The sequence below is a fragment of the Haliotis asinina genome, chromosome 8 (genome assembly GCF_037392515.1).
Source record: "Haliotis asinina isolate JCU_RB_2024 chromosome 8, JCU_Hal_asi_v2, whole genome shotgun sequence".
Lineage (NCBI taxonomy): Eukaryota > Metazoa > Mollusca > Gastropoda > Lepetellida > Haliotidae > Haliotis > Haliotis asinina.
In genome coordinates this window covers 26,131,056-26,152,308 of record NC_090287.1, presented here as the reverse complement: position 1 = coordinate 26,152,308, position 21,253 = coordinate 26,131,056, and the positions used below count along the sequence as shown (strand labels likewise).

Below are 21,253 nucleotides of genomic sequence, written 5' to 3'. Positions count from 1 at the left end.
CCATTCGATTATATCGAAAGGTATTCATGGGTAATTTGGTATGTGGAACGTGAGTGGGATGTTGAAATGATTGGCCACATTCATTTACTTAACATACAGTAACATATGTGATATGAATGAAGGTGAATATATGGATAATTACGGCTATGGTGTATTTCATGTGCTGGTTGGTGTGTGTTTTGGCCACGTGGTTTGTAAATTGCAAGTATTTTTCTCCAAACCTACAAATGTAGGAGAGCCAGATGAAAACAGTGTAAGCAACTGGTAAACCATCATCCTGACTCGTGGCATGTATCAATTTTATTTCTTTTGGAGCAAAAAATGATTATTTAGATGCTTTGTTCTTGTGCCAGTTTTAACTTTCAGGTAAATGCATATGCGTTTGATGCTCTTAAAAACAAAAGTGTTGTGCCCGTGAAGCCTCTCTTTTCCTTAATGCCTGCTCCATCCATGCATTATAGGGATTCCTCGGTAGGATTTGTAAATTGTTGGCTGTGTTTGTTTATGAAATTGTAACACAAAGAACATGGTCATTTAAACGTAGTATCAATGCATGTGTGCTACTAAGGGCGGCCTCTCTGATGCAGGTGTGAAGTTTTGACAAGTAAGTGAGTACACGCTCACTCGTCGGAGGTTTCTTTAATGTACGGCTACCTCAGGTACGACTGCTACCTTTAAAAATTAATTAAACAAAGAAAGATGTACTTCTTATCGCTGTGAAAACAATCAAGATGTTCCAGCTTAAACAGCATGGCGGCTATGCATGAAGGGATAATTCCTGATTGCTAACAATACATAAATGCAAGTAATGAGTGGGTGGTGTATGGAGGTGGACTTAAAAGAAGTCCGACAGTCAGGTTACGGTAATAAAAGCTGAAACGCCTTGATTTCAGGCACTAGTCATAGATCTGCGCTCATCTGAACAGTCTAAACTTGTCACGTCATCTTCACATTATTCGCAGTTCGTTTTGGAAAGATTTCTACACAGTTACGAGGCAGAAATGAAAGTGAAGAGCCCCGAGACCAAGCCAAGCAAGTGTAGCATTAACAAGGCTATCGTTCCGTCCAGGAACCGAATCAAGTACTCTGCTAGTCAGGTAAATATTTTATATTCCATTACTCCAAACGTATAAAGATAACACCACAATAAACGCTAATCTTGAAAATCACCCAAAATACATCTGAAACCCGTTTTGATCTGCATCGTGCATATTCACAGTTGGCCCAGCTGGAGAAGGTGTTCCTGTCCTCTCAGTATCCTGACAGCTCCATCTTGGAGGATCTCTCCAACACCATCAACATCGACGTGGAGAGACTATCGGTAGGTGGATGAATATAACCCCAATGACACTTATACTTGAGCAAAGTTCTCATAGGACAAAACATCCTATCTGAAATATCACAATGTCATAAACCCCTTTACCCTCATTTACACACGCAGTTACCTTCAATTATATATACTACTGGACAAGAGTCACAACTGCTTTACTTATTGCGTAAGATACGTAGGTATCATATTTAGGGTATAATCAGTATTTTGCAAATATCGTTTCATAGTTGGAGAAAACTCTTTCCCAAATATACTACACCAGTGAATTTTAGAATGTCCCATTATAAGTGGCCACATCGTGGCATACAGATCTGGTTTCAGAACCGCCGTTCCAAGTTCAAGCGACAGTCTAAAGGTGCTCACTTGAACTGGATGAGACAGCAACTGTATCAACAAGGCACATCACAGTCACGTGATATAACGGTACCGGACAAGTGTCACGTGCTCACACCACCCACGGCGACCAAGAAAGATGACGTGAAAGACAAACCCAAATCAAAGTAAGTACACAACAAGCGACCACACATGCATCGGTTAGTTTTGCAAGTGCATGGTGCTCTGAATAGCTTCGACACACTCTCCTCTCATTCCCGTGCTTACAACGCTTTCTTTTTCTTGGGTTTCAGTCTTCACTACCTGCCCAGCACCGGACCCGGATACTCCTCACTGACGGACTACGACCCAGTCTACAATCCCTTGATGTTCACATCATCTCACAACGTCTACAGCGCTCTCACTGACGCAGTATCCAGTACACGGCCTGTTCAGAGTGCCCTTCACTACCCACATGTGATGACAGAAACCTCCTTCCAAGCCACACCAAGCCCGCAACAGTGGACGGAGTATTCCAGCCAGTCCAACTTCAGCTCTCCCCTAAGTCCATACCACCCCAATTATCTTCTCAACTGCCTTAGCGATCCCATGACATTTCCCCAGATCGGTGTCTAGATCGCCTATGGAGATCACATTCGTGGTCAAATGCAGCACGCTTTTGCATACATAAAGCCCACGTCAAATGGTTGCAACAGTCCAATGATGAAGTCATCTTTGGCTTGCTTTGTTACTATTAATGTATATGTTGTTGTGTTTGTGTTATGGATTGCAAGTATCAATTTAATATGACTGTATATCATCCTGAGCTAATAAACATTATGAAAAAGCTATTGCATTTCATTTTCTTATACAAAGAAATATGTCAAAGTATCCTAATCAGGGTTCGAACTCTCAATTTGTGTACACTGACATGAGTGGGGCACATACTTCTTCCAAGCAGTTTTCGTCCCCTACAATCAAATGAATCAGTTAGATTGGGATTCTTTCTTGAAACTGAGCAATTTTCCATTGATTGCTATTACATATGGGGCATAGACATTCATCTTCACCTCCCGCAAAGATTTGGAACTAAATCCACAACCTACATGTCATTGATTCCGGAAGCCGACACGCAATAGCGAAGGATACACTGAGAGATGGTCGTTTATAAACTGTGATAAGAAACGAAATCACATCAACATCCGAAAATGAGAATCAATATTGAAACTTACAAGATGCATGTACGTGTGTAGCCAGTGACACACATGAGTCCCAGAGATGCAATGGTCAGCAGAAATTGCTAGGTCGGTTGGTTTCTTATTTAACGTCACGCTCAGAAATCTTCCATTTATCTGGTGGTGGTCGGTAAATAATCGAGCCTACATCAAACAATTCAGTGATCAACGTCATGAGTATCGATCTATTTAATTGGGATACGATGACGTGTCAACCAAGTCAAGGAGCCTGATTACCCGATCCCGCCAGTAACCTTTTACGGCAAGCATGGGTTCCTGAAAACCAGTTCCGATCCGGACCTTCACGGGTAGAAATTGGAATTAATCACAAACTGTGTGGCACATGTAGGATTGTGTAGAAGAAAGAACTGGGAAAATGAAGGAGACCATGTTTTTCAATGTTGACCGGTACATTTGGCATTACCTAAATCTTATGTTGAAAGCGATAGATACTTCAAAGCTACTCAAAATTGACTATCGACAACCTGAAACAATTTAGCGCTTCGAAATCCTCTGCTTCGTATGCCAGCTAGAAGCATACTGATGACGAAATTTTATGGATGATAACTTCTTTGTTTTCACAATAGTGACGTTTCGGTATAGCTGGTTATACCGTTTTGAAGAAAACAAAGCCTAAAGCATGGCCACCTTACTAGATTATCAGACGCTTCCTTCGGATAGGATGGAATTGAGGAACAGTGGCGCTGTGTGAAGATGAGCTTTGAATTACAAATATACCAAACACTTTTCGGTGTAGTAACAACATTCTAAGATTTTGTTTAGGAGTACGTGGATTGCCACAATGAAATGTACATGGTGCCAGTCAAGTTCTAGCTTAAATGGAATTAGGATTAATATCCATTCGATTATATCGAAAGGTATTCATGGGTAATTTGGTATGTGGAACGTGAGTGGGATGTTGAAATGATTGGCCACATTCATTTACTTAACATACAGTTACATATGTGATATGAATGAAGGTGAGTATATGGATAATTACGGGTATGGTGTATTTCATGTGCTGGTTGGTGTGTGTTTTGGCCACGTGGTTTGTAAATTGCAAGTATTTTTCTCCAAACCTACAAATGTAGGAGAGCCAGATGAAAACAGTGTAAGCAACTGGTAAACCATCATCCTGACTCGTGGCATGTATCAATTTTATTTCTTTTGGAGCAAAAAATGATTATTTAGATGCTTTGTTCTTGTGCCAGTTTTAACTTTCAGGTAAATGCATATGCGTTTGATGCTCTTAAAAACAAAAGTGTTGTGCCCGTGAAGCCTCTCTTTTCCTTAATGCCTGCTCCATCCATGCATTATAGGGATTCCTCGGTAGGATTTGTAAATTGTTGGCTGTGTTTGTTTATGAAATTGTAACACAAAGAACATGGTCATTTAAACGTAGTATCAATGCATGTGTGCTACTAAGGGCGGCCTCTCTGATGCAGGTGTGAAGTTTTGACAAGTAAGTGAGTACACGCTCACTCGTCGGAGGTTTCTTTAATGTACGGCTACCTCAGGTACGACTGCTACCTTTAAAAATTAATTAAACAAAGAAAGATGTACTTCTTATCGCTGTGAAAACAATCAAGATGTTCCAGCTTAAACAGCATGGCGGCTATGCATGAAGGGATAATTCCTGATTGCTAACAATACATAAATGCAAGTAATGAGTGGGTGGTGTATGGAGGTGGACTTAAAAGAAGTCCGACAGTCAGGTTACGGTAATAAAAGCTGAAACGCCTTGATTTCAGGCACTAGTCATAGATCTGCGCTCATCTGAACAGTCTAAACTTGTCACGTCATCTTCACATTATTCGCAGTTCGTTTTGGAAAGATTTCTACACAGTTACGAGGCAGAAATGAAAGTGAAGAGCCCCGAGACCAAGCCAAGCAAGTGTAGCATTAACAAGGCTATCGTTCCGTCCAGGAACCGAATCAAGTACTCTGCTAGTCAGGTAAATATTTTATATTCCATTACTCCAAACGTATAAAGATAACACCACAATAAACGCTAATCTTGAAAATCACCCAAAATACATCTGAAACCCGTTTTGATCTGCATCGTGCATATTCACAGTTGGCCCAGCTGGAGAAGGTGTTCCTGTCCTCTCAGTATCCTGACAGCTCCATCTTGGAGGATCTCTCCAACACCATCAACATCGACGTGGAGAGACTATCGGTAGGTGGATGAATATAACCCCAATGACACTTATACTTGAGCAAAGTTCTCATAGGACAAAACATCCTATCTGAAATATCACAATGTCATAAACCCCTTTACCCTCATTTACACACGCAGTTACCTTCAATTATATATACTACTGGACAAGAGTCACAACTGCTTTACTTATTGCGTAAGATACGTAGGTATCATATTTAGGGTATAATCAGTATTTTGCAAATATCGTTTCATAGTTGGAGAAAACTCTTTCCCAAATATACTACATCAGTGAATTTTAGAATGTCCCATTATAGGTGGCCACATCGTGGCATACAGATCTGGTTTCAGAACCGCCGTTCCAAGTTCAAGCGACAGTCTAAAGGTGCTCACTTGAACTGGATGAGACAGCAACTGTATCAACAAGGCACATCACAGTCACGTGATATAACGGTACCGGACAAGTGTCACGTGCTCACACCACCCACGGCGACCAAGAAAGATGACGTGAAAGACAAACCCAAATCAAAGTAAGTACACAACAAGCGACCACACATGCATCGGTTAGTTTTGCAAGTGCATGGTGCTCTGAATAGCTTCGACACACTCTCCTCTCATTCCCGTGCTTACAACGCTTTCTTTTTCTTGGGTTTCAGTCTTCACTACCTGCCCAGCACCGGACCCGGATACTCCTCACTGACGGACTACGACCCAGTCTACAATCCCTTGATGTTCACATCATCTCACAACGTCTACAGCGCTCTCACTGACGCAGTATCCAGTACACGGCCTGTTCAGAGTGCCCTTCACTACCCACATGTGATGACAGAAACCTCCTTCCAAGCCACACCAAGCCCGCAACAGTGGACGGAGTATTCCAGCCAGTCCAACTTCAGCTCTCCCCTAAGTCCATACCACCCCAATTATCTTCTCAACTGCCTTAGCGATCCCATGACATTTCCCCAGATCGGTGTCTAGATCGCCTATGGAGATCACATTCGTGGTCAAATGCAGCACGCTTTTGCATACATAAAGCCCACGTCAAATGGTTGCAACAGTCCAATGATGAAGTCATCTTTGGCTTGCTTTGTTACTATTAATGTATATGTTGTTGTGTTTGTGTTATGGATTGCAAGTATCAATTTAATATGACTGTATATCATCCTGAGCTAATAAACATTATGAAAAAGCTATTGCATTTCATTTTCTTATACAAAGAAATATGTCAAAGTATCCTAATCAGGGTTCGAACTCTCAATTTGTGTACACTGACATGAGTGGGGCACATACTTCTTCCAAGCAGTTTTCGTCCCCTACAATCAAATGAATCAGTTAGATTGGGATTCTTTCTTGAAACTGAGCAATTTTCCATTGATTGCTATTACATATGGGGCATAGACATTCATCTTCACCTCCCGCAAAGATTTGGAACTAAATCCACAACCTACATGTCGTTGATTCCGGAAGCCGACACGCAATAGCGAAGGATACACTGAGAGATGGTCGTTTATAAACTGTGATAAGAAACGAAATCACATCAACATCCGAAAATGAGAATCAATATTGAAACTTACAAGATGCATGTACGTGTGTAGCCAGTGACACACATGAGTCCCAGAGATGGAATGGTCAGCAGAAATTGCTAGGTCGGTTGGTTTCTTATTTAACGTCACGCTCAGAAATCTTCCATTTATCTGGTGGTGGTCGGTAAATAATCGAGCCTACATCAAACAATTCAGTGATCAACGTCATGAGTATCGATCTATTTAATTGGGATACGATGACGTGTCAACCAAGTCAAGGAGCCTGATTACCCGATCCCGCCAGTAACCTTTTACGGCAAGCATGGGTTCCTGAAAACCAGTTCCGATCCGGACCTTCACGGGTAGAAATTGGAATTAATCACAAACTGTGTGGCACATGTAGGATTGTGTAGAAGAAAGAACTGGGAAAATGAAGGAGACCATGTTTTTCAATGTTGACCGGTACATTTGGCATTACCTAAATCTTATGTTGAAAGCGATAGCTACTTCAAAGCTACTCAAAATTGACTATCGACAACCTGAAACAATTTAGCGCTTCGAAATCCTCTGCTTCGTATGCCAGCTAGAAGCATACTGATGACGAAATTTTATGGATGATAACTTCTTTGTTTTCACAATAGTGACGTTTCGGTATAGCTGGTTATACCGTTTTGAAGAAAACAAAGCCTAAAGCATGGCCACCTTACTAGATTATCAGACGCTTCCTTCGGATAGGATGGAATTGAGGAACAGTGGCGCTGTGTGAAGATGAGCTTTGAATTACAAATATACCAAACACTTTTCGGTGTAGTAACAACAGTCATTCTAAGATTTTGTTTAGGAGTACGTGGATTGCCACAATGAAATGTACATGGTGCCAGTCAAGTTCTAGCTTAAATGGAATTAGGATTAATATCCATTCGATTATATCGAAAGGTATTCATGGGTAATTTGGTATGTGGAACGTGAGTGGGATGTTGAAATGATTGGCCACATTCATTTACTTAACATACAGTTACATATGTGATATGAATGAAGGTGAATATATGGATAATTACGGCTATGGTGTATTTCATGTGCTGGTTGGTGTGTGTTTTGGCCACGTGGTTTGTAAATTGCAAGTATTTTTCTCCAAACCTACAAATGTAGGAGAGCCAGATGAAAACAGTGTAAGCAACTGGTAAACCATCATCCTGACTCGTGGCATGTATCAATTTTATTTCTTTTGGAGCAAAAAATGATTATTTAGATGCTTTGTTCTTGTGCCAGTTTTAACTTTCAGGTAAATGCATATGCGTTTGATGCTCTTAAAAACAAAAGTGTTGTGCCCGTGAAGCCTCTCTTTTCCTTAATGCCTGCTCCATCCATGCATTATAGGGATTCCTCGGTAGGATTTGTAAATTGTTGGCTGTGTTTGTTTATGAAATTGTAACACAAAGAACATGGTCATTTAAACGTAGTATCAATGCATGTGTGCTACTAAGGGCGGCCTCTCTGATGCAGGTGTGAAGTTTTGACAAGTAAGTGAGTACACGCTCACTCGTCGGAGGTTTCTTTAATGTACGGCTACCTCAGGTACGACTGCTACCTTTAAAAATTAATTAAACAAAGAAAGATGTACTTCTTATCGCTGTGAAAACAATCAAGATGTTCCAGCTTAAACAGCATGGCGGCTATGCATGAAGGGATAATTCCTGATTGCTAACAATACATAAATGCAAGTAATGAGTGGGTGGTGTATGGAGGTGGACTTAAAAGAAGTCCGACAGTCAGGTTACGGTAATAAAAGCTGAAACGCCTTGATTTCAGGCACTAGTCATAGATCTGCGCTCATCTGAACAGTCTAAACTTGTCACGTCATCTTCACATTATTCGCAGTTCGTTTTGGAAAGATTTCTACACAGTTACGAGGCAGAAATGAAAGTGAAGAGCCCCGAGACCAAGCCAAGCAAGTGTAGCATTAACAAGGCTATCGTTCCGTCCAGGAACCGAATCAAGTACTCTGCTAGTCAGGTAAATATTTTATATTCCATTACTCCAAACGTATAAAGATAACACCACAATAAACGCTAATCTTGAAAATCACCCAAAATACATCTGAAACCCGTTTTGATCTGCATCGTGCATATTCACAGTTGGCCCAGCTGGAGAAGGTGTTCCTGTCCTCTCAGTATCCTGACAGCTCCATCTTGGAGGATCTCTCCAACACCATCAACATCGACGTGGAGAGACTATCGGTAGGTGGATGAATATAACCCCAATGACACTTATACTTGAGCAAAGTTCTCATAGGACAAAACATCCTATCTGAAATATCACAATGTCATAAACCCCTTTACCCTCATTTACACACGCAGTTACCTTCAATTATATATACTACTGGACAAGAGTCACAACTGCTTTACTTATTGCGTAAGATACGTAGGTATCATATTTAGGGTATAATCAGTATTTTGCAAATATCGTTTCATAGTTGGAGAAAACTCTTTCCCAAATATACTACATCAGTGAATTTTAGAATGTCCCATTATAGGTGGCCACATCGTGGCATACAGATCTGGTTTCAGAACCGCCGTTCCAAGTTCAAGCGACAGTCTAAAGGTGCTCACTTGAACTGGATGAGACAGCAACTGTATCAACAAGGCACATCACAGTCACGTGATATAACGGTACCGGACAAGTGTCACGTGCTCACACCACCCACGGCGACCAAGAAAGATGACGTGAAAGACAAACCCAAATCAAAGTAAGTACACAACAAGCGACCACACATGCATCGGTTAGTTTTGCAAGTGCATGGTGCTCTGAATAGCTTCGACACACTCTCCTCTCATTCCCGTGCTTACAACGCTTTCTTTTTCTTGGGTTTCAGTCTTCACTACCTGCCCAGCACCGGACCCGGATACTCCTCACTGACGGACTACGACCCAGTCTACAATCCCTTGATGTTCACATCATCTCACAACGTCTACAGCGCTCTCACTGACGCAGTATCCAGTACACGGCCTGTTCAGAGTGCCCTTCACTACCCACATGTGATGACAGAAACCTCCTTCCAAGCCACACCAAGCCCGCAACAGTGGACGGAGTATTCCAGCCAGTCCAACTTCAGCTCTCCCCTAAGTCCATACCACCCCAATTATCTTCTCAACTGCCTTAGCGATCCCATGACATTTCCCCAGATCGGTGTCTAGATCGCCTATGGAGATCACATTCGTGGTCAAATGCAGCACGCTTTTGCATACATAAAGCCCACGTCAAATGGTTGCAACAGTCCAATGATGAAGTCATCTTTGGCTTGCTTTGTTACTATTAATGTATATGTTGTTGTGTTTGTGTTATGGATTGCAAGTATCAATTTAATATGACTGTATATCATCCTGAGCTAATAAACATTATGAAAAAGCTATTGCATTTCATTTTCTTATACAAAGAAATATGTCAAAGTATCCTAATCAGGGTTCGAACTCTCAATTTGTGTACACTGACATGAGTGGGGCACATACTTCTTCCAAGCAGTTTTCGTCCCCTACAATCAAATGAATCAGTTAGATTGGGATTCTTTCTTGAAACTGAGCAATTTTCCATTGATTGCTATTACATATGGGGCATAGACATTCATCTTCACCTCCCGCAAAGATTTGGAACTAAATCCACAACCTACATGTCGTTGATTCCGGAAGCCGACACGCAATAGCGAAGGATACACTGAGAGATGGTCGTTTATAAACTGTGATAAGAAACGAAATCACATCAACATCCGAAAATGAGAATCAATATTGAAACTTACAAGATGCATGTACGTGTGTAGCCAGTGACACACATGAGTCCCAGAGATGGAATGGTCAGCAGAAATTGTTAGGTCGGTTGGTTTCTTATTTAACGTCACGCTCAGAAATCTTCCATTTATCTGGTGGTGGTCGGTAAATAATCGAGCCTACATCAAACAATTCAGTGATCAACGTCATGAGTATCGATCTATTTAATTGGGATACGATGACGTGTCAACCAAGTCAAGGAGCCTGATTACCCGATCCCGCCAGTAACCTTTTACGGCAAGCATGGGTTCCTGAAAACCAGTTCCGATCCGGACCTTCACGGGTAGAAATTGGAATTAATCACAAACTGTGTGGCACATGTAGGATTGTGTAGAAGAAAGAACTGGGAAAATGAAGGAGACCATGTTTTTCAATGTTGACCGGTACATTTGGCATTACCTAAATCTTATGTTGAAAGCGATAGCTACTTCAAAGCTACTCAAAATTGACTATCGACAACCTGAAACAATTTAGCGCTTCGAAATCCTCTGCTTCGTATGCCAGCTAGAAGCATACTGATGACGAAATTTTATGGATGATAACTTCTTTGTTTTCACAATAGTGACGTTTCGGTATAGCTGGTTATACCGTTTTGAAGAAAACAAAGCCTAAAGCATGGCCACCTTACTAGATTATCAGACGCTTCCTTCGGATAGGATGGAATTGAGGAACAGTGGCGCTGTGTGAAGATGAGCTTTGAATTACAAATATACCAAACACTTTTCGGTGTAGTAACAACAGTCATTCTAAGATTTTGTTTAGGAGTACGTGGATTGCCACAATGAAATGTACATGGTGCCAGTCAAGTTCTAGCTTAAATGGAATTAGGATTAATATCCATTCGATTATATCGAAAGGTATTCATGGGTAATTTGGTATGTGGAACGTGAGTGGGATGTTGAAATGATTGGCCACATTCATTTACTTAACATACAGTTACATATGTGATATGAATGAAGGTGAATATATGGATAATTACGGCTATGGTGTATTTCATGTGCTGGTTGGTGTGTGTTTTGGCCACGTGGTTTGTAAATTGCAAGTATTTTTCTCCAAACCTACAAATGTAGGAGAGCCAGATGAAAACAGTGTAAGCAACTGGTAAACCATCATCCTGACTCGTGGCATGTATCAATTTTATTTCTTTTGGAGCAAAAAATGATTATTTAGATGCTTTGTTCTTGTGCCAGTTTTAACTTTCAGGTAAATGCATATGCGTTTGATGCTCTTAAAAACAAAAGTGTTGTGCCCGTGAAGCCTCTCTTTTCCTTAATGCCTGCTCCATCCATGCATTATAGGGATTCCTCGGTAGGATTTGTAAATTGTTGGCTGTGTTTGTTTATGAAATTGTAACACAAAGAACATGGTCATTTAAACGTAGTATCAATGCATGTGTGCTACTAAGGGCGGCCTCTCTGATGCAGGTGTGAAGTTTTGACAAGTAAGTGAGTACACGCTCACTCGTCGGAGGTTTCTTTAATGTACGGCTACCTCAGGTACGACTGCTACCTTTAAAAATTAATTAAACAAAGAAAGATGTACTTCTTATCGCTGTGAAAACAATCAAGATGTTCCAGCTTAAACAGCATGGCGGCTATGCATGAAGGGATAATTCCTGATTGCTAACAATACATAAATGCAAGTAATGAGTGGGTGGTGTATGGAGGTGGACTTAAAAGAAGTCCGACAGTCAGGTTACGGTAATAAAAGCTGAAACGCCTTGATTTCAGGCACTAGTCATAGATCTGCGCTCATCTGAACAGTCTAAACTTGTCACGTCATCTTCACATTATTCGCAGTTCGTTTTGGAAAGATTTCTACACAGTTACGAGGCAGAAATGAAAGTGAAGAGCCCCGAGACCAAGCCAAGCAAGTGTAGCATTAACAAGGCTATCGTTCCGTCCAGGAACCGAATCAAGTACTCTGCTAGTCAGGTAAATATTTTATATTCCATTACTCCAAACGTATAAAGATAACACCACAATAAACGCTAATCTTGAAAATCACCCAAAATACATCTGAAACCCGTTTTGATCTGCATCGTGCATATTCACAGTTGGCCCAGCTGGAGAAGGTGTTCCTGTCCTCTCAGTATCCTGACAGCTCCATCTTGGAGGATCTCTCCAACACCATCAACATCGACGTGGAGAGACTATCGGTAGGTGGATGAATATAACCCCAATGACACTTATACTTGAGCAAAGTTCTCATAGGACAAAACATCCTATCTGAAATATCACAATGTCATAAACCCCTTTACCCTCATTTACACACGCAGTTACCTTCAATTATATATACTACTGGACAAGAGTCACAACTGCTTTACTTATTGCGTAAGATACGTAGGTATCATATTTAGGGTATAATCAGTATTTTGCAAATATCGTTTCATAGTTGGAGAAAACTCTTTCCCAAATATACTACATCAGTGAATTTTAGAATGTCCCATTATAGGTGGCCACATCGTGGCATACAGATCTGGTTTCAGAACCGCCGTTCCAAGTTCAAGCGACAGTCTAAAGGTGCTCACTTGAACTGGATGAGACAGCAACTGTATCAACAAGGCACATCACAGTCACGTGATATAACGGTACCGGACAAGTGTCACGTGCTCACACCACCCACGGCGACCAAGAAAGATGACGTGAAAGACAAACCCAAATCAAAGTAAGTACACAACAAGCGACCACACATGCATCGGTTAGTTTTGCAAGTGCATGGTGCTCTGAATAGCTTCGACACACTCTCCTCTCATTCCCGTGCTTACAACGCTTTCTTTTTCTTGGGTTTCAGTCTTCACTACCTGCCCAGCACCGGACCCGGATACTCCTCACTGACGGACTACGACCCAGTCTACAATCCCTTGATGTTCACATCATCTCACAACGTCTACAGCGCTCTCACTGACGCAGTATCCAGTACACGGCCTGTTCAGAGTGCCCTTCACTACCCACATGTGATGACAGAAACCTCCTTCCAAGCCACACCAAGCCCGCAACAGTGGACGGAGTATTCCAGCCAGTCCAACTTCAGCTCTCCCCTAAGTCCATACCACCCCAATTATCTTCTCAACTGCCTTAGCGATCCCATGACATTTCCCCAGATCGGTGTCTAGATCGCCTATGGAGATCACATTCGTGGTCAAATGCAGCACGCTTTTGCATACATAAAGCCCACGTCAAATGGTTGCAACAGTCCAATGATGAAGTCATCTTTGGCTTGCTTTGTTACTATTAATGTATATGTTGTTGTGTTTGTGTTATGGATTGCAAGTATCAATTTAATATGACTGTATATCATCCTGAGCTAATAAACATTATGAAAAAGCTATTGCATTTCATTTTCTTATACAAAGAAATATGTCAAAGTATCCTAATCAGGGTTCGAACTCTCAATTTGTGTACACTGACATGAGTGGGGCACATACTTCTTCCAAGCAGTTTTCGTCCCCTACAATCAAATGAATCAGTTAGATTGGGATTCTTTCTTGAAACTGAGCAATTTTCCATTGATTGCTATTACATATGGGGCATAGACATTCATCTTCACCTCCCGCAAAGATTTGGAACTAAATCCACAACCTACATGTCGTTGATTCCGGAAGCCGACACGCAATAGCGAAGGATACACTGAGAGATGGTCGTTTATAAACTGTGATAAGAAACGAAATCACATCAACATCCGAAAATGAGAATCAATATTGAAACTTACAAGATGCATGTACGTGTGTAGCCAGTGACACACATGAGTCCCAGAGATGGAATGGTCAGCAGAAATTGTTAGGTCGGTTGGTTTCTTATTTAACGTCACGCTCAGAAATCTTCCATTTATCTGGTGGTGGTCGGTAAATAATCGAGCCTACATCAAACAATTCAGTGATCAACGTCATGAGTATCGATCTATTTAATTGGGATACGATGACGTGTCAACCAAGTCAAGGAGCCTGATTACCCGATCCCGCCAGTAACCTTTTACGGCAAGCATGGGTTCCTGAAAACCAGTTCCGATCCGGACCTTCACGGGTAGAAATTGGAATTAATCACAAACTGTGTGGCACATGTAGGATTGTGTAGAAGAAAGAACTGGGAAAATGAAGGAGACCATGTTTTTCAATGTTGACCGGTACATTTGGCATTACCTAAATCTTATGTTGAAAGCGATAGCTACTTCAAAGCTACTCAAAATTGACTATCGACAACCTGAACAATTTAGCGCTTCGAAATCCTCTGCTTCGTATGCCAGCTAGAAGCATACTGATGACGAAATTTTATGGATGATAACTTCTTTGTTTTCACAATAGTGACGTTTTGGTATAGCTGGTTATACCGTTTTGAAGAAAACAAAGCCTAAAGCATGGCCACCTTACTAGATTATCAGACGCTTCCTTCGGATAGGATGGACTTGAGGAACAGTGGCGCTGTGTGAAGATGAGCTTTGAATTACAAATATACCAAACACTTTTCGGTGTAGTAACAACATTCTAAGATTTTGTTTAGGAGTACGTGGATTGCCACAATGAAATGTACATGGTGCCAGTCAAGTTCTAGCTTAAATGGAATTAGGATTAATATCCATTCGATTATATCGAAAGGTATTCATGGGTAATTTGGTATGTGGAACGTGAGTGGGATGTTGAAATGATTGGCCACATTCATTTACTTAACATACAGTTACATATGTGATATGAATGAAGGTGAATATATGGATAATTACGGCTATGGTGTATTTCATGTGCTGGTTGGTGTGTGTTTTGGCCACGTGGTTTGTAAATTGCAAGTATTTTTCTCCAAACCTACAAATGTAGGAGAGCCAGATGAAAACAGTGTAAGCAACTGGTAAACCATCATCCTGACTCGTGGCATGTATCAATTTTATTTCTTTTGGAGCAAAAAATGATTATTTAGATGCTTTGGTCTTGTGCCAGTTTTAACTTTCAGGTAAATGCATATGCGTTTGATGCTCTTAAAAACAAAAGTGTTGTGCCCGTGAAGCCTCTCTTTTCCTTAATGCCTGCTCCATCCATGCATTATAGGGATTCCTCGGTAGGATTTGTAAATTGTTGGCTGTGTTTGTTTATGAAATTGTAACACAAAGAACATGGTCATTTAAACGTAGTATCAATGCATGTGTGCTACTAAGGGCGGCCTCTCTGGTGCAGGTGTGAAGTTTTGACAAGTAAGTGAGTACACGCTCACTCGTCGGAGGTTTCTTTAATGTACGGCTACCTCAGGTACGACTGCTACCTTTAAAAATTAATTAAACAAAGAAAGATGTACTTCTTATCGCTGTGAAAACAATCAAGATGTTCCAGCTTAAACAGCATGGTGGCTATGCATGAAGGGATAATTCCTGATTGCTAACAATACATAAATGCAAGTAATGAGTGGGTGGTGTATGGAGGTGGACTTAAAAGAAGTCCGACAGTCAGGTTACGGTAATAAAAGCTGAAACGCCTTGATTTCAGGCACTAGTCATAGATCTGCGCTCATCTGAACAGTCTAAACTTGTCACGTCATCTTCACATTATTCGCAGTTCGTTTTGGAAAGATTTCTACACAGTTACGAGGCAGAAATGAAAGTGAAGAGCCCCGAGACCAAGCCAAGCAAGTGTAGCATTAACAAGGCTATCGTTCCGTCCAGGAACCGAATCAAGTACTCTGCTAGTCAGGTAAATATTTTATATTCCATTACTCCAAACGTATAAAGATAACACCACAATAAACGCTAATCTTGAAAATCACCCAAAATACATCTGAAACCCGTTTTGATCTGCATCGTGCATATTCACAGTTGGCCCAGCTGGAGAAGGTGTTCCTGTCCTCTCAGTATCCTGACAGCTCCATCTTGGAGGATCTCTCCAACACCATCAACATCGACGTGGAGAGACTATCGGTAGGTGGATGAATATAACCCCAATGACACTTATACTTGAGCAAAGTTCTCATAGGACAAAACATCCTATCTGAAATATCACAATGTCATAAACCCCTTTACCCTCATTTACACACGCAGTTACCTTCAATTATATATACTACTGGACAAGAGTCACAACTGCTTTACTTATTGCGTAAGATACGTAGGTATCATATTTAGGGTATAATCAGTATTTTGCAAATATCGTTTCATAGTTGGAGAAAACTCTTTCCCAAATATACTACATCAGTGAATTTTAGAATGTCCCATTATAGGTGGCCACATCGTGGCATACAGATCTGGTTTCAGAACCGCCGTTCCAAGTTCAAGCGACAGTCTAAAGGTGCTCACTTGAACTGGATGAGACAGCAACTGTATCAACAAGGCACATCACAGTCACGTGATATAACGGTACCGGACAAGTGTCACGTGCTCACACCACCCACAGCGACCAAGAAAGATGACGTGAAAGACAAACCCAAATCAAAGTAAGTACACAACAAGCGACCACACATGCATCGGTTAGTTTTGCAAGTGCATGGTGCTCTGAATAGCTTCGACACACTCTCCTCTCATTCCCGTGCTTACAACGCTTTCTTTTTCTTGGGTTTCAGTCTTCACTACCTGCCCAGCACCGGACCCGGATACTCCTCACTGACGGACTACGACCCAGTCTACAATCCCTTGATGTTCACATCATCTCACAACGTCTACAGCGCTCTCACTGACGCAGTATCCAGTACACGGCCTGTTCAGAGTGCCCTTCACTACCCACATGTGATGACAGAAACCTCCTTCCAAGCCACACCAAGCCCGCAACAGTGGACGGAGTATTCCAGCCAGTCCAACTTCAGCTCTCCCCTAAGTCCATACCACCCCAATTATCTTCTCAACTGCCTTAGCGATCCCATGACATTTCCCCAGATCGGTGTCTAGATCGCCTATGGAGATCACATTCGTGGTCAAATGCAGCACGCTTTTGCATACATAAAGCCCACGTCAAATGGTTGCAACAGTCCAATGATGAAGTCATCTTTGGCTTGCTTTGTTACTATTAATGTATATGTTGTTGTGTTTGTGTTATGGATTGCAAGTATCAATTTAATATGACTGTATATCATCCTGAGCTAATAAACATTATGAAAAAGCTATTGCATTTCATTTTCTTATACAAAGAAATATGTCAAAGTATCCTAATCAGGGTTCGAACTCTCAATTTGTGTACACTGACATGAGTGGGGCACATACTTCTTCCAAGCAGTTTTCGTCCCCTACAATCAAATGAATCAGTTAGATTGGGATTCTTTCTTGAAACTGAGCAATTTTCCATTGATTGCTATTACATATGGGGCATAGACATTCATCTTCACCTCCCGCAAAGATTTGGAACTAAATCCACAACCTACATGTCGTTGATTCCGGAAGCCGACACGCAATAGCGAAGGATACACTGAGAGATGGTCGGTTATAAACTGTGATAAGAAACGAAATCACATCAACATCCGAAAATGAGAATCAATATTGAAACTTACAAGATGCATGTACGTGTGTAGCCAGTGACACACATGAGTCCCAGAGATGGAATGGTCAGCAGAAATTGTTAGGTCGGTTGGTTTCTTATTTAACGTCACGCTCAGAAATCTTCCATTTATCTGGTGGTGGTCGGTAAATAATCGAGCCTACATCAAACAATTCAGTGATCAACGTCATGAGTATCGATCTATTTAATTGGGATACGATGACGTGTCAACCAAGTCAAGGAGCCTGATTACCCGATCCCGCCAGTAACCTTTTACGGCAAGCATGGGTTCCTGAAAACCAGTTCCGATCCGGACCTTCACGGGTAGAAATTGGAATTAATCACAAACTGTGTGGCACATGTAGGATTGTGTAGAAGAAAGAACTGGGAAAATGAAGGAGACCATGTTTTTCAATGTTGACCGGTACATTTGGCATTACCTAAATCTTATGTTGAAAGCGATAGCTACTTCAAAGCTACTCAAAATTGACTATCGACAACCTGAAACAATTTAGCGCTTCGAAATCCTCTGCTTCGTATGCCAGCTAGAAGCATACTGATGACGAAATTTTATGGATGATAACTTCTTTGTTTTCACAATAGTGACGTTTCGGTATAGCTGGTTATACCGTTTTGAAGAAAACAAAGCCTAAAGCATGGCCACCTTACTAGATTATCAGACGCTTCCTTCGGATAGGATGGACTTGAGGAACAGTGGCGCTGTGTGAAGATGAGCTTTGAATTACAAATATACCAAACACTTTTCGGTGTAGTAACAACATTCTAAGATTTTGTTTAGGAGTACGTGGATTGCCACAATGAAATGTACATGGTGCCAGTCAAGTTCTAGCTTAAATGGAATTAGGATTAATATCCATTCGATTATATCGAAAGGTATTCATGGGTAATTTGGTATGTGGAACGTGAGTGGGATGTTGAAATGATTGGCCACATTCATTTACTTAACATACAGTTACATATGTGATATGAATGAAGGTGAATATATGGATAATTACGGCTATGGTGTATTTCATGTGCTGGTTGGTGTGTGTTTTGGCCACGTGGTTTGTAAATTGCAAGTATTTTTCTCCAAACCTACAAATGTAGGAGAGCCAGATGAAAACAGTGTAAGCAACTGGTAAACCATCATCCTGACTCGTGGCATGTATCAATTTTATTTCTTTTGGAGCAAAAAATGATTATTTAGATGCTTTGGTCTTGTGCCAGTTTTAACTTTCAGGTAAATGCATATGCGTTTGATGCTCTTAAAAACAAAAGTGTTGTGTCCGTGAAGCCTCTCTTTTCCTTAATGCCTGCTCCACCCATGCATTATAGGGATTCCTCGGTAGGATTTGTAAATTGTTGGCTGTGTTTGTTTATGAAATTGTAACACAAAGAACATGGTCATTTAAACGTAGTATCAATGCATGTGTGCTACTAAGGGCGGCCTCTCTGGTGCAGGTGTGAAGTTTTGACAAGTAAGTGAGTACACGCTCACTCGTCGGAGGTTTCTTTAATGTACGGCTACCTCAGGTACGACTGCTACCTTTAAAAATTAATTAAACAAAGAAAGATGTACTTCTTATCGCTGTGAAAACAATCAAGATGTTCCAGCTTAAACAGCATGGCGGCTATGCATGAAGGGATAATTCCTGATTGCTAACAATACATAAATGCAAGTAATGAGTGGGTGGTGTATGGAGGTGGACTTAAAAGAAGTCCGACAGTCAGGTTACGGTAATAAAAGCTGAAACGCCTTGATTTCAGGCACTAGTCATAGATCTGCGCTCATCTGAACAGTCTAAACTTGTCACGTCATCTTCACATTATTCGCAGTTCGTTTTGGAAAGATTTCTACACAGTTACGAGGCAGAAATGAAAGTGAAGAGCCCCGAGACCAAGCCAAGCAAGTGTAGCATTAACAAGGCTATCGTTCCGTCCAGGAACCGAATCAAGTACTCTGCTAGTCAGGTAAATATTTTATATTCCATTACTCCAAACGTATAAAGATAACACCACAATAAACGCTAATCTTGAAAATCACCCAAAATACATCTGAAACCCGTTTTGATCTGCATCGTGCATATTCACAGTTGGCCCAGCTGGAGAAGGTGTTCCTGTCCTCTCAGTATCCTGACAGCTCCATCTTGGAGGATCTCTCCAACACCATCAACATCGACGTGGAGAGACTATCGGTAGGTGGATGAATATAACCCCAATGACACTTATACTTGAGCAAAGTTCTCATAGGACAAAACATCCTATCTGAGATATCACAATGTCATAAACCCCCTTACCCTCATTTACACACGCAGTAACCTCCCATTATAAGTGGCCACATCGTGGCATACAGATCTGGTTTCAGAACCGCCGTTCCAAGTTCAAGCGACAGTCTAAAGGTGCTCACTTGAACTGGATGAGACAGCAACTGTATCAACAAGGCACATCACAGTCACGTGATATAACGGTACCGGACAAGTGTCACGTGCTCACACCACCCACAGCGACCAAGAAAGATGACGTGAAAGACAAACCCAAATCAAAGTAAGTACACAACAAGCGACCACACATGCATCGGTTAGTTTTGCAAGTGCATGGTGCTCTGAATAGCTTCGACACACTCTCCTCTCATTCCCGTGCTTACAACGCTTTCTTTTTCTTGGGTTTCAGTCTTCACTACCTGCCCAGCACCGGACCCGGATACTCCTCACTGACGGACTACGACCCAGTCTACAATCCCTTGATGTTCACATCATCTCACAACGTCTACAGCGCTCTCACTGACGCAGTATCCAGTACACGGCCTGTTCAGAGTGCCCTTCACTACCCACATGTGATGACAGAAACCTCCTTCCAAGCCACACCAAGCCCGCAACAGTGGACGGAGTATTCCAGCCAGTCCAACTTCAGCTCTCCCCTAAGTCCATACCACCCCAATTATCTTCTCAACTGCCTTAGCGATCCCATGACATTTCCCCAGATCGGTGTCTAGATCGCCTATGGAGATCACATTCGTGGTCAAATGCAGCTCGCTTTTGCATACATAAAGCCCACGTCAAATGGTTGCAACAGTCCAATGATGAAGTCATCTTTGGCTTGCTTTGTTACTATTAATGTATATTTTGTTGTGTTTGTTGTGTTATGGATTGCAAGTATCAATTTAATATGACTGTATATGATCCTGAGCTAATAAACATTATGAAAAAGCTATTGCATTTCATTTTCTCATACAAAGAAATATGTCAAAGTATCCTAATCAGGGTTCGAACTCTCAATTTGTGTACACTGACATGAGTGGGGCACATACTTCTTCCAATCAGTTTTCGTCCCCTACAATCAAATGAATCAGTTAGATTGGGATTCTTTCTTGAAACTGAGCAATTTTCCATTGATTGCTATTACATATGGGGCATAGACATTCATCTTCACCTCCCGCAAAGATTTG

General features: G+C 41.3%; 6 protein-coding genes across 6 annotated transcripts; all 6 read left to right on the top strand.

Annotated features, from left to right (window-relative positions):
• Positions 1-1,001: 1,001 nt before the first annotated feature.
• LOC137295179 (paired mesoderm homeobox protein 2-like) lies at positions 1,002-2,278 on the top strand. The gene is made up of 4 exons (XM_067826499.1): positions 1,002-1,097; positions 1,220-1,321; positions 1,652-1,830; positions 1,957-2,278. Exons 1-4 carry the CDS (start codon positions 1,002-1,004, stop codon positions 2,276-2,278), a joined length of 699 nt encoding a protein of 232 aa, XP_067682600.1.
• A 2,458-nt stretch (positions 2,279-4,736) lies between these two features.
• Positions 4,737-6,013, top strand: LOC137295178 (paired mesoderm homeobox protein 2-like). The gene is made up of 4 exons (XM_067826497.1): positions 4,737-4,832; positions 4,955-5,056; positions 5,387-5,565; positions 5,692-6,013. The coding sequence occupies exons 1-4, from the start codon at positions 4,737-4,739 to the stop codon at positions 6,011-6,013; spliced, it is 699 nt and encodes a 232-aa protein (XP_067682598.1).
• A 2,462-nt stretch (positions 6,014-8,475) lies between these two features.
• LOC137295177 (paired mesoderm homeobox protein 2-like) lies at positions 8,476-9,752 on the top strand. The gene is made up of 4 exons (XM_067826496.1): positions 8,476-8,571; positions 8,694-8,795; positions 9,126-9,304; positions 9,431-9,752. The coding sequence occupies exons 1-4, from the start codon at positions 8,476-8,478 to the stop codon at positions 9,750-9,752; spliced, it is 699 nt and encodes a 232-aa protein (XP_067682597.1).
• Positions 9,753-12,214: 2,462 nt separating this feature from the next.
• On the top strand, positions 12,215-13,491 carry LOC137295176 (paired mesoderm homeobox protein 2-like). The gene is made up of 4 exons (XM_067826495.1): positions 12,215-12,310; positions 12,433-12,534; positions 12,865-13,043; positions 13,170-13,491. Exons 1-4 carry the CDS (start codon positions 12,215-12,217, stop codon positions 13,489-13,491), a joined length of 699 nt encoding a protein of 232 aa, XP_067682596.1.
• Positions 13,492-15,948: 2,457 nt separating this feature from the next.
• Positions 15,949-17,225, top strand: LOC137295175 (paired mesoderm homeobox protein 2-like). Its single transcript, XM_067826494.1, has 4 exons — positions 15,949-16,044; positions 16,167-16,268; positions 16,599-16,777; positions 16,904-17,225. Exons 1-4 carry the CDS (start codon positions 15,949-15,951, stop codon positions 17,223-17,225), a joined length of 699 nt encoding a protein of 232 aa, XP_067682595.1.
• A 2,458-nt stretch (positions 17,226-19,683) lies between these two features.
• LOC137295174 (paired mesoderm homeobox protein 2-like) lies at positions 19,684-20,800 on the top strand. The gene is made up of 4 exons (XM_067826493.1): positions 19,684-19,779; positions 19,902-20,003; positions 20,174-20,352; positions 20,479-20,800. Exons 1-4 carry the CDS (start codon positions 19,684-19,686, stop codon positions 20,798-20,800), a joined length of 699 nt encoding a protein of 232 aa, XP_067682594.1.
• Positions 20,801-21,253: the final 453 nt, after the last annotated feature.

Bases quoted from the DNA above. Each gene is read 5' to 3' on its own strand.
- LOC137295176 (XM_067826495.1), top strand. From the start codon at position 12,215: ATGAAAGTGAAGAGCCCCGAGACCAAGCCAAGCAAGTGTAGCATTAAC. The intron at 12,311-12,432 runs GTAAATATTTTA...GCATATTCACAG, and splicing joins TCAAGTACTCTGCTAGTCAG to TTGGCCCAGCTGGAGAAGGT. The intron at 13,044-13,169 runs GTAAGTACACAA...CTTGGGTTTCAG, and splicing joins AAAGACAAACCCAAATCAAA to TCTTCACTACCTGCCCAGCA.
- LOC137295175 (XM_067826494.1), top strand. From the start codon at position 15,949: ATGAAAGTGAAGAGCCCCGAGACCAAGCCAAGCAAGTGTAGCATTAAC. The intron at 16,045-16,166 runs GTAAATATTTTA...GCATATTCACAG, and splicing joins TCAAGTACTCTGCTAGTCAG to TTGGCCCAGCTGGAGAAGGT. The intron at 16,269-16,598 runs GTAGGTGGATGA...ATCTGGTTTCAG, and splicing joins TCGACGTGGAGAGACTATCG to AACCGCCGTTCCAAGTTCAA.
- LOC137295174 (XM_067826493.1), top strand. From the start codon at position 19,684: ATGAAAGTGAAGAGCCCCGAGACCAAGCCAAGCAAGTGTAGCATTAAC. The intron at 19,780-19,901 runs GTAAATATTTTA...GCATATTCACAG, and splicing joins TCAAGTACTCTGCTAGTCAG to TTGGCCCAGCTGGAGAAGGT. The intron at 20,353-20,478 runs GTAAGTACACAA...CTTGGGTTTCAG, and splicing joins AAAGACAAACCCAAATCAAA to TCTTCACTACCTGCCCAGCA.
- LOC137295177 (XM_067826496.1), top strand. From the start codon at position 8,476: ATGAAAGTGAAGAGCCCCGAGACCAAGCCAAGCAAGTGTAGCATTAAC. The intron at 8,796-9,125 runs GTAGGTGGATGA...ATCTGGTTTCAG, and splicing joins TCGACGTGGAGAGACTATCG to AACCGCCGTTCCAAGTTCAA. The intron at 9,305-9,430 runs GTAAGTACACAA...CTTGGGTTTCAG, and splicing joins AAAGACAAACCCAAATCAAA to TCTTCACTACCTGCCCAGCA.
- LOC137295179 (XM_067826499.1), top strand. From the start codon at position 1,002: ATGAAAGTGAAGAGCCCCGAGACCAAGCCAAGCAAGTGTAGCATTAAC. The intron at 1,322-1,651 runs GTAGGTGGATGA...ATCTGGTTTCAG, and splicing joins TCGACGTGGAGAGACTATCG to AACCGCCGTTCCAAGTTCAA. The intron at 1,831-1,956 runs GTAAGTACACAA...CTTGGGTTTCAG, and splicing joins AAAGACAAACCCAAATCAAA to TCTTCACTACCTGCCCAGCA.
- LOC137295178 (XM_067826497.1), top strand. From the start codon at position 4,737: ATGAAAGTGAAGAGCCCCGAGACCAAGCCAAGCAAGTGTAGCATTAAC. The intron at 4,833-4,954 runs GTAAATATTTTA...GCATATTCACAG, and splicing joins TCAAGTACTCTGCTAGTCAG to TTGGCCCAGCTGGAGAAGGT. The intron at 5,566-5,691 runs GTAAGTACACAA...CTTGGGTTTCAG, and splicing joins AAAGACAAACCCAAATCAAA to TCTTCACTACCTGCCCAGCA.